Raw genomic sequence first — 16,252 nt, forward strand, 5'->3', positions numbered from 1 at the left:
CATTGGTCAAAAGAGGACAGTATAAAGACAACAACTTTTATCCTAAATAAAAATCAAATTAAACTGTATCCTTTATGAATACTTCTAAATTAATTATATGAAGTCAACAAAACCTTGTTTAAAAATGTCAGTGAAGATTGCATAAGAAATAAAAATGCATTTAATTCTCACTTAAGAATGTATAAATTAACCCCCTCCCCTGAAATTATCTATTGAATTTCATAAGCCAGCAGACTGGTGAAAGAACACTACACCGAAACCAAATAGAAATTATTTCAGAAATTCAAGGATGGTTCATATTAGTCAGTTATTCATCTACTCAATAATATCATTCATCATTCTGTTTAAGGTAAAAAAGTATATCTAATCATATCCTAAATGCATCTCCACCTCCACTCCATTCCTGACAAATAAGCATATGATAGATTTCAATATCCTATCTTGAGTGAAAGAAGATATTAAGAAGCCAAGAATAAAAAGGAGAACTAACCACCAGCATAATACTTTGTGGTGAAATGCTTGAGGCTTTCATATTAAAATCAGGAATAAGATAGGAAGTTCATTACCTTCTTATTTAACATTTTTTAGAAGACTTAGTAAATGCAAAAATATGAAATTATTATACTAGATATAGTTTCTGGCAAGGAAAAGCACAATTATAATTATTTGCAAATCATATTATTGTAAATATAAAAATAACTGAAAGAATCAACTGAGAAACTTCTAGAACTAAAAAAAAGTGGTTGGATATCAAATACACGTAAAAAAATCTATTCTGTTAATGTTTACCAATAATGACCAGTTAGTAAATATATTGAAACAAAAAAAGTAAAGCTTACCATTGAAATAAAAATGTAAAATACATGGAAATAATTTTAATATAAAAAATGCATAACCTATATAGATAATATTAAAATAGTTTACTGTGAGACATAAAATGTTTAAATAGAGAAACGTATAATATTCTTGGGTTGAGGGAGGATAACTAAATAGTGTAAAGATAGCAATTCTGTACAAATAGCTAGTCCAGTAAAAATTCTAGCAACATCTTTTGGTGAAGAGATTGAAATAGTGAATCAAAATGTCATCTGGAAGAATATATAAGTACAACCAGTTAAGGAAATTAGAACAAGAATAATAATAAAGGGCCTTGCTTTACCAGATATTATAATTTAGTAGAAAATAAAGGTAATCAGAACATTGCAATAAGAACTAAAAGGTAAGTAGAACAGAAGAGATGATCTTTTAAACGTATCTTAATACAGAGAAAACAAATTTGTATATATTCAGATATGATGTATCAAGGAGAAAAGAAAATATTAATAAATGTTTCTTTAAAGTTATATATATTCGAAGAAAGATTACCTCTCCACACCACAATAAATTTTAGAAAGATTAAAGACTTGGATCTAAAATGTAATCATAGAAATAATGGTAAATACCATGAGATCTCAGTATAGATACTGAAAGTCACGTGCCTGGGTGAGATCTCCATAAGAATGAGTGTAGTTAGAGAAGAAAATTGCTCCAAGGATTAAATCCTGGGACATCAGTGTGTAGATTTCATATAATGAGTAGGAAATAGCAAAGAAGACTGAGAAGGAGCAGCCATCTAGTTTAAAAACCCCTGGAATATCACGTCGAGGGAAGCAAATTGAACATGAAAAGTTTCAGGAAGAAAGGGTGACTGAGAGCAGCAAATGCTGTGGATAGATCAAGTAAGATGAAGACTGATAGCCGAACACTAGTCATTGGTTTCAGTAGAGTGGTGAAGTAAAAGCCTGATTTTCAAGAGAGAATGGTAGGAGAGAAACTGTAGTCAGAGCATAAACAAGTCTTCATCGTATGAAAGGAGAGGAATGAAGAGGTAGAGGTCAAGAGAGGAAACGGAGTCGAGAGTTGGTTTTTATTTGTGCTTTGTTTTTGTTTTGTTAAGATAGAAGAAGAACCAGAAAGTGATGATGCATGAGGAACGGGAGAACAGGACTGGGTGGAGTGACATCCTTGGGTGGGAGAGAGGGCTGGGATCTAGAGCGTAACTGGCAGACTTGGTCTTTTTGAGAAACAAGAACAGTTCATCCAAAGTATGGAGGAGCTGATTTTATGGACATTGAAATCACCAAGAATTATGATAGAGTAGCGCTAGAGAGAATGGCAATGACACAGAGGAAAAAGCTCCAAGGAATGACGCGGGTGACCTGAGGGTTAGTAGATGACTTTAACAAGCAGGAGTGGTGGACATATAGATGGGGCATATAGTGGGCATACAGGTGGGGGCATGAGATTCAAAGCTGGGTGTTGTTATGGAGGAGAAAAGGAGAATGATATGCAAGTGTCAAGGAGGGGAAGGACACCTGCCCGCCTTCAGGCTCAGGGGAACAAAGAGCGTGAAAGAAAACAATGGTGACCACTTGAGAACGCTGCGGAGGGAGCAGTGTTCCTGGGAGAGCAAAATGAAGAGAACAGTAAGGGAAGAGGGAGATTATGTGGGGGATTTTGCTGATGTCTGAGTGTGTTTCCACAAGGCTTGATGGAAGGGCTTCAGAAGATGAGGAGAGGTGGGAAATGGGTTCAGCAAAGGACATGTCCAGAGCTGTGTGCGATCAGAGTCTGGGAGGCTCTCAGTGGTGACACGGGAAACCTGAATTTCTTGATAGTCCTGATTGTTCCAAGAGTACTGGTGGTAGAGTAGGGTGTTAGCAGGAACATAACAAAAAAATAAGAGCAGCTGAAATTTTAAGGAAAATGGTAAATTATGGGATATCCAATCAAAGATTGTAAAAATTTTAAAGACTATCTAGCAACATAATATGTTCATCAAATGTACATTTAAAAAGCAGAACATAAAACTGCACCTATGGTATTATATAAATATTATTCTTAAACACATGCATAAAATTGGTAGGAAATACCTAAAATATTAAATGTTTACCTTATGTTGAATTTTGGATGATTTTTACTTTTTTCATAATACTTTTCTATAATTTCCAAATTTCTTATAAAAAGGTTATTTTTGTTTGTAATAAAAAAAAACTTCATGTGATTTTTAAACAAATTGCTGTGTCCTCAGGTGTTCTTCTAAGATGCTGTTACTATTCTATTTCTTGACATGAGCAGTGGTTTTTTCAATTATCATTTTTAATTACTTTAAAACCTGTATAATATGGTAAATGTCTTTTTTCCTGCACATTTTATTTCACACACTTGCACACACACACACACACACACACACACACAGACAATTCAGTTCCCTGTAGTTTAGCTGGCCTCTGTACACGGTATTTGAGCACTTGTAAAGAGAAATGATCACATGGACCTTGTTCCCGAAAGTCTCCGGTGAATACCTGGCATTTGGAGGTTTCAGGGTCACACAGACTGCTGTGTCCGTTACACTGACATGGAACACAGGTGCCCAGGGTTGGTCCAGGGGTGCGGCCACCTGGCTCAGAACGCAGTCGATAAAATCCTGGCATGCACGTCTGAAAGAAATGGAAGCCAATTAGAACAGCCAAATTAGAAATCTTACTTTAGCAACACTTGGATTGTTCAGTGGTTAAAGAGGAGGACTTCTTTCCCCCAACTTGCATTAAATTTAGGCAACATAACTTACAAACACAAGCGCCAATTTTGATGACTAATGTGTATTTCTGCCTGGTCCCTAGAGTGTACAGGCAGCATCTGTGTCAGCAGACTTCAGCAAAGGAAAGCTGTCATTTGCATATACACCTCAGCCTGAGAAAGCTTCAAATAGTCATCTTTTTCTTGAGAAAGAGGTTTGTTTTAAATAAAATTGTCATATGGACTACAGAGAGAATTCCAATGTCCTTGACAACTTAGAATCTACTTCTACTGTGCTTGATGGATAACCTGCAAATGTCTGATGAGACTCAGCAAAAAATTAAATAAATAAAAAAAGTCACGGTTGCAATATTTATATCAGTATAATTTAAAGACTATAAAAGTAAGAAATTCAAAATAATAAAAGCTCTACATGTCTCGGGAATATTAGGCCACCAATAAAATTTATCTTTCCCTGATCTGTTTTTTTCATTTTGCAATGAAAATCTGAGAGCAAACAGAACACTGCTAGCAAAGCTGACACATGCAGAATTAAGACTTCCACCTTCATTCAGGTTTATTATGTAAATGTATCAAAAAACATCTCTGGCTTTCTGGAAGGAAGCCCACAACTCTGGAGAGAGAATAAGAACAGTCTTGCATTCTGGGCTCAGTCCTCTTGTAGACAAAGCTGCTGTGTTTATCAGATGTTGTTTGATTCAGGAATAAGAGGTAGGAGTTAGTTTTTCAGATCTCACTGAAGATTATAAAGGGGCAGTTTTATCACGTTGGCTGTGTATGATTTTTTCACAGGTCATCTTGCTTCTCTATTGATGAAAAAAAGTGATTGTTGAATACACAAGAAAAAATATATTGGATTAAGAACTTCTTAATGCCTCTGCATCCTTTTGGTTCTGGACTAGGTCGTCCAGAGTGGAATATGCAAAGAGATTGCTTAGAAAGAGAAAAAAATTAATAATCACCACTCTCCTTGTTTATTCTGATTTGGATAATATGAAAGTATCTCAATTAGGCACTTAAGTCTGTTTTTATCACAGCCTACAAGAAATTCTAATGAGATTTAATGATGTCCCAGCTTTGAGCAAGCTGATAAAACCAGGGAATAGCATTCAAAATATTTTGAGTCTCATTTGTCTTATGGTGGACCTAATCATATATTTTAAAAAGTTTATTCATATTATTTAAAATCAAAGTTCATTTTGCCATTGTGACCAAATAAGGTCTGGAAATTATGGCTGAGGAATTCATTTAAGCATAACTGAAGAAACAATCTAAGATATATTTTAAAATGTTACGCAGTGTGGGTTGTTCCAATTCCTGAACATGACGATTATAGAATAAAATTGGATTTCTTTCCGTGGATTTCATCCTTGGACACCTATATAATGATTGTTATTTTACTGGTATATTTGCTTGGGGTGTGTGTGTAAAAATCACACAAATTGAGAGTTCCTAACTCAATTTTGCATCTTACATAAAAGTTTGAAACAAGTCTTAAAAGAAGAATAAAATGAAAAAACAGTATTTTCATTGAGGAATCAGATGAAATACAGTGTTACAGACTGAATACTGAAGGTGAGTGCCATAGGTGAGGTTTACTGTAATTCACAACCAATTTCTATTACTATGGCTCTTCCCTGCAAAGTTGGAGCATGAGGTAGAAAAGGCCCCTCAGTGGGACCCCAAGCCGGAGCTCCAAGCTGAGCTCTGTGTAGAACCTTCTAGGCCTATCTCCACAGTTTCAACCCTACCTGCACACAGAATCATCTGACAAGCTTTACATACTGATGCCTGACTCTACCTTCAGAAATTCTAATTTAATTGGTGGCGAGTAGGGCCAAGGTTTGTTTGAAAACTCCTAGGAGGATCTGATAAGTAGCCAGGATTGAGAATCACTTGCATGCTCCTCATTATCTGCTGGGAATGTGTGTCTTTAAAGGGCACAGACTCCGGTACCACGACACAAATGAATATGGAAGCCTTGATTTCACAAATTAGCTTTGTCTGAGGGATACAGGCAAATCGCTTGGTGTCATCAAGTCACGGGTTCCTCATCCCAAAAATGAGCTGGTGTATTAACTCAGATGACTTTTCAAGTTTCGTTCAGTTCTGACACTCCAGATTAACTTTGTGCCCTTACAGATTAAATTTCTAAGAGTCGGCAAAGAAAAAGAGACTCTTGCACAACGCAAGAGTTAGAAACGTAAAACACTTTTTAAAGGAATGGGATGTATTTATTCCTCTTGAATCCCCTCCTTTCCTAGATCCTTTTTGTATTTATTTTTTCCATTTTTTGATTTTTTTTGAGTGTTCTTCAATATCAGATGTTTTTCTCCACAGTGAATTGGTGCAAAATTGATGAGAATGGTTACGTTTGAGTTGAGAACAAAAGAGGAAAGATAATAGTTACTTTTTAAAGTCCTATCTCAAATCCTGTCTGGAACAAAATGGAGAATTAAAGAAAAGTAAATAAATAAACACTGTCCTAATCTTACCCCTTTTTTCTAACTCAAACTTTCCCAAAGTTCTCTTTCCTTGTGTTGACACTATTCATAGCACAATTTTCTTCTGCTCTCATTCCATCTTTAATTTATTTTCATAATATGATATCGCATCAAAATGTTAGAACCAAATTTGCACAAAAATGTGGGAGAGTGGAGAGAAAGAAATGAGACGAGAGTAAAGAGCCAGTACTCTCCAGGTGCAGAGTTATACAACATCCCCTCCTTCTCTCCTCAGGGTTCAACAGCAAGAATAGATAATTGTGCTGTTGTCACTAAGGACACTCTATCTTGTATCTTTACACGGATTTTTGCAATCAGGTAATCCTGGCTTTAATTCCTGTTCCACCACTTACTACATATGATTGAGCAGGTTTTAAATACCACGGGCTGTAGTTTCCTCACCTGGAACATAAGGATGTTGTATAACGTAATACTCGAGTGTAAGTGTGTCTAGGTTTTTTGAAACAGGCTTATCTAGGTTCAGATTACAGTTTTGCTGTTTTCTGGCTGTGTGGTCATAGGCAGGTTTCTTAATCGGCCTGGGCTTCCACTTCCTCATCAACAAAATTGGGATCATAATACATACTCCATGATGTCGGCGTAAGGGTATTAGGGAATGTGCTTGGCGTTGTGCGGGATACAGTAAGCACTCAATAAATGGGACTTTTTTTATAGGATTGTTGTGAAGATTAAATGAGATAATGTATGTTTAGTGCTCGACATACAGTAAATCAACATGGGGGTCTCTATTTCAGAGAATTTTTTAAATATAGTCATTGAAGACAGACTAAAAATAAAGGCAACAGTGATTGTTTTACATTGCGTTGGGAAACAAAATTACAATGTATGCCACTTACCCATACCATCTTCCTCAATATTTTTGTGTACATGAAAACAGAGTCTTTGAGTCTTCCATGTGCAACTAGACGTGGTAAAGTGTATCCCGAGAGGTATGCACATGTAAGAAGAAGAGTCTGTTCTCACTACGTTGTCTTTTGAGTTTTACAAGTTGGTAATAGGTGTAAATTATTTGGGGATTTAAAAACATTATTTTTACTAGCCAAAAGTGATAGCTTCTGGGTGATGACCCAGTAGACACCCACCATTCAACTATGAGCCTGTTGAAACATAAGAGAGAGGAGAAACAGGTGGAAATGATCAAAGTATGACCTAGAAATCTGTGCCTTTCTGATTTCCATGATCTTGTTGCAGAGAACCACATATTCGACGCTGATTAGTTTCCATTTCTGCCTACAGCCTAACCTGAGGTAGATCAGTTCAGGCAACAACTGAGACAATGGTGAGGAGCAGCTTAGGTGAAGTATGGTGAACTCAATGGCTTCCACACCAACAAACGGAGTGAGGAAAGTGTGTCCTCCATTTGACCTCTAAAGGTAACCTGTTCTCTCCTTCAAATCACAAATTGTAATGAGTAGGCATTTCTAGAACTAAAATTTTCTATGAACGGGGCTGCAATGTCACAACACTACAGGTAATAAGCAAAGGCTAAGTGTCTTCACAACTGGCTATATTTTCAGTGGTAACTAACACTTAACTTTATTTATTTGCAATGACATTTTGGGTAAAAACATGAAAGGAATAGCTTGTAAATGCAGACGTCCCTAGAATACAATATATTTGGTGAAAACATTGTAAAGGAATTGCTTTTGTGTATTCATGACCCAAAGCGTATGTTACTGGAATGGGCTGTATTACTTCAAAACTGTCCTTAGCTCTTGTTGACGATTAGATTTTATGCCTGGGTAATTACACTCTAGAATCAAGATGAATTATAAATAAGATGTATAATGGATTAGAGGCAATGGGTTGTGGAGAACACCTCAGGTAGCTTATTATGAGAGATAGGCCTGTATCCCCATAATCTCTCCACCAAGATATTACTGTAATTGTTGTCTGTAAATACGTGCTTAAGTGAAATTCACAGGACATAGGTGAAGCCACCAATGCAGATGATATTTTGCATGTCTTCCTAGTTTCTCTTGCTTTTCTTCACTTATCATTTGCTTTATTTGTGCTAATTTATATTTTCATATGATGATGGAAAATCACAAAGATTAATGGTAAAGCATGTTTTAGAATATATTATTTAAAAAGCCTACCAATCATAATAAAAAGTTTTTAACATTTAATATCTAGAATGGAAGGTAGATTGCATTAAAATAACTCACTGCCCTGCTAACGTTTTTGTTCATAAGCGAAGAGTATTAGATCAAATAAATGCAGAAAAAATATAGCTGTAGTAACTTTCTCTTCATGATATCTAAAGGTCAATCTTGACTATTTACTCAATATCTTCTAGGGCGAAATAATATTGCAGAATCAGAGAATTTTAGAACTTCAAAACCCAGGCTGTAATTTTATAGATTGGATAACTATGTAACAACTAAGGCCTATGGCAATTAAAAGATTGGCCAAGATGACACAGAGTCAGCAGCACAGCCAAACACTCCTTGGGATAAATAAAATTTCATCTCTTGTCTAGAAGATCTCAAGTTCTTTCAGCCTTTTATCTTTAAATCTTTCATGCTCACTGGAACGGTAGCATATTTTATATGTGCCACACTCGCTGTCTCATCTTTCACAAATACACTGTGTGCATATGTATATTTCACTGGGCTGTGCATAGAAGTGCAATATATATACTTGTGTGTGTACAAATGTATGGATGTGTATGTAGGAGTTATGATTATAATCATATGGATTATTTGATTATTTACTAGATCAAATGGACACATTCAGATGAATATTGCCCTTTAGAGCAGTCACAAACAAAGCTATAAAATTATTCTAGGGATACTTGCAGTTATTCTTATGAAACTGTTCTCTGAACAACATGGAAGTCGTATGATGGCAACTAAGTTGAATGGCATTTTAGGTTACGATGGGGCTTTCACACATACGTTTTCATTTAAATTAATCATGATAATTCTACAGGTAAAAAACCCGAGATCCAGCAACAAACAGAACAAATGCGCGGTCCAAGTGGTGGAGCGAGAGAGGATTCACCGAAACCAAACTCCTTTTTTTTCATTATACCATGCCAAGACTCAAGAGATTTAAACTCATTATTTTTAAGCTGTTCTTCACCTGCCTCATGAGCCATACTTAACAAAACTTCTCAAATTCTATTTACAAAAGAAGGTGTATGACATTATTTATAAACAAATCAATACATGGACCTCTAACTACTTATTCCATTAAGTAACCACATCAACTAACATTCACTAGTGTGGGCACTGTGACAGGTGCTTCACGCTCACGGCTCATTCAGTCTTCATATGGTTCTCAGGCCGTGGGTGGGGGAGATATTAAAAATATCTAAGTGGTATGCTGTGGGCACCAAACATCTGACTAACGAGAAAGAGTCCGTGCTGTAGGGCTGGAGCAGGTCCTGGAGGCCCCTCCCACGCCAGCCGTTAGTGTCACACTGTGGGGAGGACTGTGGGGTCTGCAGGAGAGGGGGCATGTGTGGTGGCAGTTACTTGTGGGCTTGGGGATTTACCAGCTGAAGCGTAAAGAGGATCAGAAACCTGTGCAAGGTCTCAGCCCTAGTAGACGGTGAAGCTGCGATTCAGACCCAGTCCAGTCTGTCATCCATTCCACCTTTCCTTATATCCCTCTCTTCCTGTTAATATTTAATTAATATTTGTAAAAATTAAATTGATTTCCAGAAGATGAAGATCTAGCAAATTTGCCAATTCTGGAGATAGTTAAAGAACTACTCCAGAAAGTTAAAAAAGCAGTTTTAAAAATATAATGACTGAATGATAGTGGCACTGTTGGAACAACCTATGTCCTTCTGAGGAGCCTATGTTGAAGGGAACAGTCTGCTTATTTAGCACCTAAGTTTTGTCATGTTCTATATAAAAACAGTCTTTCAAAACTCAATATAATCCTACCTCATAATCACTGTAGTTTATACGTCTCTAACTGTTCAGAAGTTGTGCCAAGAAAATAGATCAGTTATAAGGAACAGGCCTTATAAAACATTCTTATTTCCTGACTCTTCCACACTTTTATAAATCTTTTAACTTTTATCAAATATATCCCTTCAGTTGTGATTCCTACTTTGAGGTAACAATCACACCATTCTTTTCTTACTGTGTCTCACACTGTGAGTGGAAGAACATAAAACAGGTTAAGGGTATGCATGAAAGTAAAACTGATTGCAGCAAAGGTAAAGTTCTGGAAGTATTTCCATTTGGTTGGTTAAGTGAGTTGAGCTTAGGAAGGTTAGTAGGAGCCAGCTTACCTCACAAGACAAGCCAGAATAGCCCGGGGGACAATCACATCTTTCTATCAAGTGAGCTGGAGGAGTCGCTGCTGTGATGGGTCCTGGTTCAGCTACCTCCATTGAGATTTCAGAAATCCTGAAAACAGTCAGCATACACTTAGATTACCAGATCAGAAAATTAAGCTCACCTAGCAAGCACTCAATCCTGCAAGAGAGTCTTCTCAGGTTTTTGTCAATAACATAGCCCGGCCCCTGGCCCCGTAAGACACAGAACTATGAATATTGCCCCCCTTCATTACCTTGACCTCTTATAACAGCTGCTTAACCACCCCAAGAGCTGAGAAGTTGATTTGTGAACTTAGTTCCCACTTCTCCATTCTTTGGCCATTGAATAAAGCTTGTACTGTTGGACACTCAGCTTCAGTTTTGTTTCAAATTCATGACACTGGAAAGGAAAGAACCCTCCAAGGAAGGGACAGACTGTGGGTACAAAGCCCACCTGTGGGCCCCTCCTCAGAGCTCCTCTGAGTGTGGTTCAGAGTCCCACCAGAGTGAGGTGAAATTGGTAACATAACTATTGTTTTGAAGCTGCCTAAATTCCAGGGGCTCATGAGCTACATCCTATTACTGCATCGTTGCTTCCTCAAAGGTTGAGATTACACATTAGTAAAATATTCACATAAATCATAAGGAACTTAGTAAATTTGATGTCTGATGTCCTGTTGAGAAGTTATTATAAAGATTTTTTCCCTCACTTTTTAAAATGTGAGCGGCTTCAGGTAGACATGGCCAATTAGTTAGACATTTATATTCTTTCAACCAGACAATCCAAGGTCATTCCCCATTAGAATATCCCCTGTAGTCACTGGTGAAATTGCTTTTAATTTACGATTGTCCCCGATTCCTTCCTCTTGACTCTCCAAATGTCCTTTCAAGAACTTTAGGAAACAACCATCAGGCATAATCTAATAATATTGGTTTCTTTTGGAGGATAAAGAACATTTCAAATTTAATATTTTGTTAACTTAAAAAAAAAATCCTTCAAGTAAATTAACTCCCCCTTCCTATAGGTGGAAACGTCCTTATAATTGAAAAAAATAATTATGCACAGTGAAAATGTTGATACTCTTTTCATTAATTTGAAATTATACATTAAAAAATATATGCAGTCCATAAACTCAGACTATTTCATGACTGACTAACTGTTAACATGAAATGTTCTGCAAATAAACTTTTAAATGAGACAATGAGTAGTTTTGCTTCAATAAAAGGCACTTCCAATAACTTAAGGAGCTTGAATCATAAACTTTATAACAAGAATAGGTAGGTTTTATTGACACTGAATTATGAATGCCCATCCTGGCTTCACTAGCATTGTAATCTGCACTCAGAAGATCAGCCAGCCTTTATGGAACACACGTTCAGTTAAAATTCAATTTTACTCTCCACTCCTTATAGGATACATAGTGGTTATGAGCTGTAAACAAACTGCTCCTCTCCTGTAAGAAAGACTCTACCTTTATGTTCCCCTGGGTTCTCTGTGGGAGTAAGAAGGTAACTTGGTATTTGTTGACAATTTATTTCTCTGCTGGCATCTATGGTATTTTATAACTTGAGAAGTCATCTTTCCTTCTGCCACACACTGCATGCACACAACAGACTAGCTAGTGTTTAAAAACCAAGTGATACTTGAATGGTGCCAACAACAGATATTTCCACAATACACCATTTTTTCTCGGGGAATCATTGAGCAACTGTTTTGCCTGAATCAGGGATTTGGCAAAATTCAGGCTGCTTTTTAAATGAATAGTAAAATACAAAGTTATGTCCTTCTGTGACCAGAAACAAGGCAAGGGAAGGGGTACTGAAAATCTAATCCATAACTAAACATAGTCTGTCAAATGTTTTCCAGACAAGGAGAAAACTAAATGTGCTATTTTTCAGAAGTTGACGTCCTCATTTTTTCAGACGTTGCCATCCTGCAGTGGAACTTACATGGCTGCAGCAGGACCCCTGCAAATTGCTCCAGCTCTAAGTGTCCAAAAGTTGCCATGGACCTGTTATGTAATGGCATGTTGAATCGAACCTGTTCTGTAATGATACCTTGACCTCGTTATGTAATGGCATGTTACACTGAACCTCTTCTGTAATGGTGCCTTGAAATCACTATGTAATGGCCTGCACATGTGCCCTGATTAGGCCCAGTTGTTACACAGTTGTAACACATCCTCTGCACTCTGGTGTGTTAAGTCTCCACCAGCACTGAGTGGGGTGAGGGGCACTTCCTTGAGAGCTATCCCCTGTGTTCTCCATTGCTTGTGCAAGCAATAAACCTTATTTCTTCACCCACTTCAGCCTTGGTTGTGCTTTTCAGCTCTGCCCTCACCAAGAGAGGGACCAACTGAGTTCGGTTACACTTCAAATACATGTAAGAGAAGACAAAAGCAAAGGAAAAAGAAAATGTCAGCATTGACAAAATGTACAAAGCCTGAATCTCAAACCACAGGTAGAACTCTTACACTTTCTGCGTCTGAGACTATTTGAACTTGTAGCTGGATAAAATTGCAGGGTTATGTCTTAGTCACTTTGTGGAGAAGATTCAAACATATTTTTGACCTTTGTCATAATTCCACCATCTTACATAAACCAAGTGCTGTTCCACTGCTTTATTTGTTCTTATTGTTGCTAGTGGACAACTCTAGTTTTTATTGAGCCTAGAAAAAGTGAAGTATTTATTTATTCTAATGTTTCAAAAATGATCTCTCTCTCTTTTTCTTTTTTGTGAGGAAGATCAGCCCTGGGCTAACATCCGATGCCAATCCTCCTCTTTTTGCCGGGGAAGATTGGCCCTGGGCTAACATCCGTGCCCATCTTCCTCCATTTTATATGGGACGCCGCCACAGCATGGCTTGACAAGCGGTGAGTCAGTGCGCGCTCGGGATCCGAACCTGCGAACCCCGGGCTGCCGATTTGGAGTGCATGCACTTAATCGCTGCACCACTGGGCTGGCCCCCAAAAATGATCTCTTAAGCTGCAAGATATGATTTCGTGGGGTGTGTGAAGTAAGGTGAGAAAAGAAAGAGACTTATGGGAAAAAAAGACAGCCTCAGTGTAGGAAGGAGGAATCGATGTGAGAGAAGCAAAGAAAGTATGATGAAAAATGCATGACAACATTGTTTCTATCAGTTGCACTAACCAAATATTCTGTGTATTACCAAACTTTTCTACTGCAGCACAGAACGATTTGCAAAATAATATATTTGCACTCTCACAAAGTTATCTGCTGTCTTCTATGACATGGAAACCTGCTTTGGCTTCTACCACCTGATTTTTATTTGATATTTGAAAATAATTAACAATATAGATGACAGTATATTTTTGGTACCTGCTTTTTTATTATTTCACATAAAAATAATCTCCTGTGAGAAGTGAGAAATATGAAAAGGAAACCAAAGGAATATAGATTTGAAAGTGACTTTTGTTCCTTGATTTATTCTTTTACCAAAAGTCCTTACTTTTGATAGAATCAGCAATATGGATCTTCTGCAATAAAGAAAAGGATTTTCTGCTATATGTTTAGTACAGCATAAATATTTGAAACGTGGTATTTTTATATTCATTGTTTTACCAATGAGAGGCTTCGTAATTTTGTTTTGTTTTGTTTCCATGCACTGGTCTACTAATTTATTATACAGGATTCTTTACAAATATCTATTGATTCCATATTCTTACAGGATGTAACAGATAAACTAACATGCCCGAGAAATTGAGACTATGTGTATGAACTCAACTCAACTTGCTGCCTCCATTGTATAAAACTTATCTACCTCTGTGTGATTTCTCATTTTATCTCATTAGATACGTTGTCCCTTCCACTCAAGGAACATGACCATGTGTGTTCACGATATTGAAGTCTCCTGGTTTCTCCATTATTTATTTTCTGTTTATTCTATCTTTTTTAATGTATATCTTGCTACTAATTAATTCCTTTCCCCCGTGGTCTGCAAAAATGCTTGCTTCTCTCTCAAATTAAACATCCTCTGAACTTGAACACTATCTCATTCCTCCCTTTTACAGTTATGTTCACGGAAAACAGTAGTCTACACTCATAATGTTAGGTTTGTCATGTCTCATTCATTCCTCAAAACTTTGAGACTATTTCTGCCCCAGGGCTCCACTGAAACTGGCTTTATGAATGTCACCAGAGTGGTCCTAAGTGTTGGTCTCAAAAAACTTCCTTTGAATTGTCCTCTTTGGGTCATATGAAAACACTGAATACTTCCTCATGTATTCACATCCTTTGGCTTCCATGACACCACATTCGCTATTATTCTGTGTTCTTTTCTTTTCAATGTGATTCCCCATCTTTTCACATCCTAAGGCATTGGAAAAATGCCAATATTGTATCATGCACAGGGGTGAACAGATAAGAATGCTCATGGTTGGAAGAAACTTGGCCCTACCTAATTCCCTTGAGGGTGGCAAGAGGTCACTTTTTCAGCAATCCTGTAACCTATTTATAACACAACAGCTAATTATCTCTGACCTACGGGACATTTTCTTCTGAATTTCTGACTAGCATTTTAAACTTAGCATGTCTAAGGTGAATTCAATATTGTTTCCCCTTAAACTTGCTTCTCATCCTATTTTCCTTTTTTGGGGAATAAGAATAACTTCCACCAGTGACCTGGAAGCCATCCTTGTCTTCTATCATCACACTCCCAAACCAACCACTTTGAAATCTTCCTTGTCTGATGTCTTACTGATCTTCCCTACAGACTCCTGAATAAGAATTTAACTTGGATATTTTCTGTTATAGTTTACCTGCTTTGTCGCAAGATATTTCCATACGTAGCCTTGATAAGAATATAATGGATATCATATAGTACATCCAAGAAGTCTTCACGGGTCACAGTTCTACTGATTCGGGGATCATCACTATAATATTTCCATTCTTTCTGTTAACAAGAAAAGAAACCACTTTGACAAAACTAAGCACAAAACCATTGGCATCCTTGCACCAAACATCTAATAATCTTACCTCTGTCATTTCAATTTCATGCCTTGTCAATTGGCCAATTAGAGGAGCAGCCATATGCCTGATGATAATTCTAGCATGAGTAGGAGTCCCACCTTGAATGATAACTTGAGGATTATATGTAGAGAAACCTGTCTCTTCCCGAGCCTCAAAGTAGATTGCGTACTTGAGTTTGCCGCCATAGGCCATTAACTGACAAAATAAAAGGAGGAATGGTAAGTTAGATAAGTCTGCAAATGACAGGATTCCAAAAATATATTTAATTTCGGTCTCACGTGACTTCAAAGTTCTTATGCTTACCTTCTTTCCTTCAAATTGTTCTGGAAGTTTCCAATAAAAAGGTTCCAAACGGAGATCTTGTCTCACTAGATCCATGTTTGCAACAATCTCTGGACGTTGAAAAACAATGCCTTTGGTGGTTGTGTGCTGCAAGGCCTCATCCACTAGGGGCAGAATGGTCTGCTCAGGTTTCAGAGTCACCTGCATGGGATCAAAACACAGCAAGGGGCTGAGTTCTAGTCTTGTGGGCATTCCTTTAAAACTAGGTTATGGACTGTATGTCTATCTCAGCCCCATACCCATTGTGATGAGGTGTTCTCATCAGAAACAGAACTTTCGCATAATGAGCAAACACAGCAAGTCTGACTTGTTTGCATCATGAAAATCACTACATCTGTGAAAACTGGAGTCTTTTACACTAATAAAAAGTAGAATTTAAAAGTGAGAAGAGTTAAGGAAAACGAAGGTAAAAATGAACATGCTTCCACCCTAAAAATCCATGATTCTCTCAGGCTGGTTGGAATGAACATGCAACAAGTTCTGGTTTTCATTACTCCATTAGCACGTGTCAACGTTCGTGCCTCGGTGCCCTCACTC

General features: G+C 37.3%; 1 protein-coding gene across 1 annotated transcript in view; it reads right to left on the minus strand.

The window, feature by feature from the left end:
- The window catches only part of LAMA2 (laminin subunit alpha 2), a 572,820-nt gene that overhangs the window by 170,322 nt on the left and 386,246 nt on the right, over positions 1–16,252 (minus strand). The window contains exons 25-29 of the mRNA XM_058566315.1: positions 15,677–15,856; positions 15,380–15,568; positions 15,163–15,296; positions 10,357–10,474; positions 3,345–3,479 (exon numbers count right to left, since the gene is read on the minus strand). Coding sequence (XP_058422298.1) covers positions 3,345–3,479; positions 10,357–10,474; positions 15,163–15,296; positions 15,380–15,568; positions 15,677–15,856 — 756 coding nt within the window. The remainder of the gene's footprint in view (positions 1–3,344; positions 3,480–10,356; positions 10,475–15,162; positions 15,297–15,379; positions 15,569–15,676; positions 15,857–16,252) is intronic.

This window comes from Diceros bicornis, chromosome 23, assembly GCF_020826845.1.
Source record: "Diceros bicornis minor isolate mBicDic1 chromosome 23, mDicBic1.mat.cur, whole genome shotgun sequence".
Lineage (NCBI taxonomy): Eukaryota > Metazoa > Chordata > Mammalia > Perissodactyla > Rhinocerotidae > Diceros > Diceros bicornis.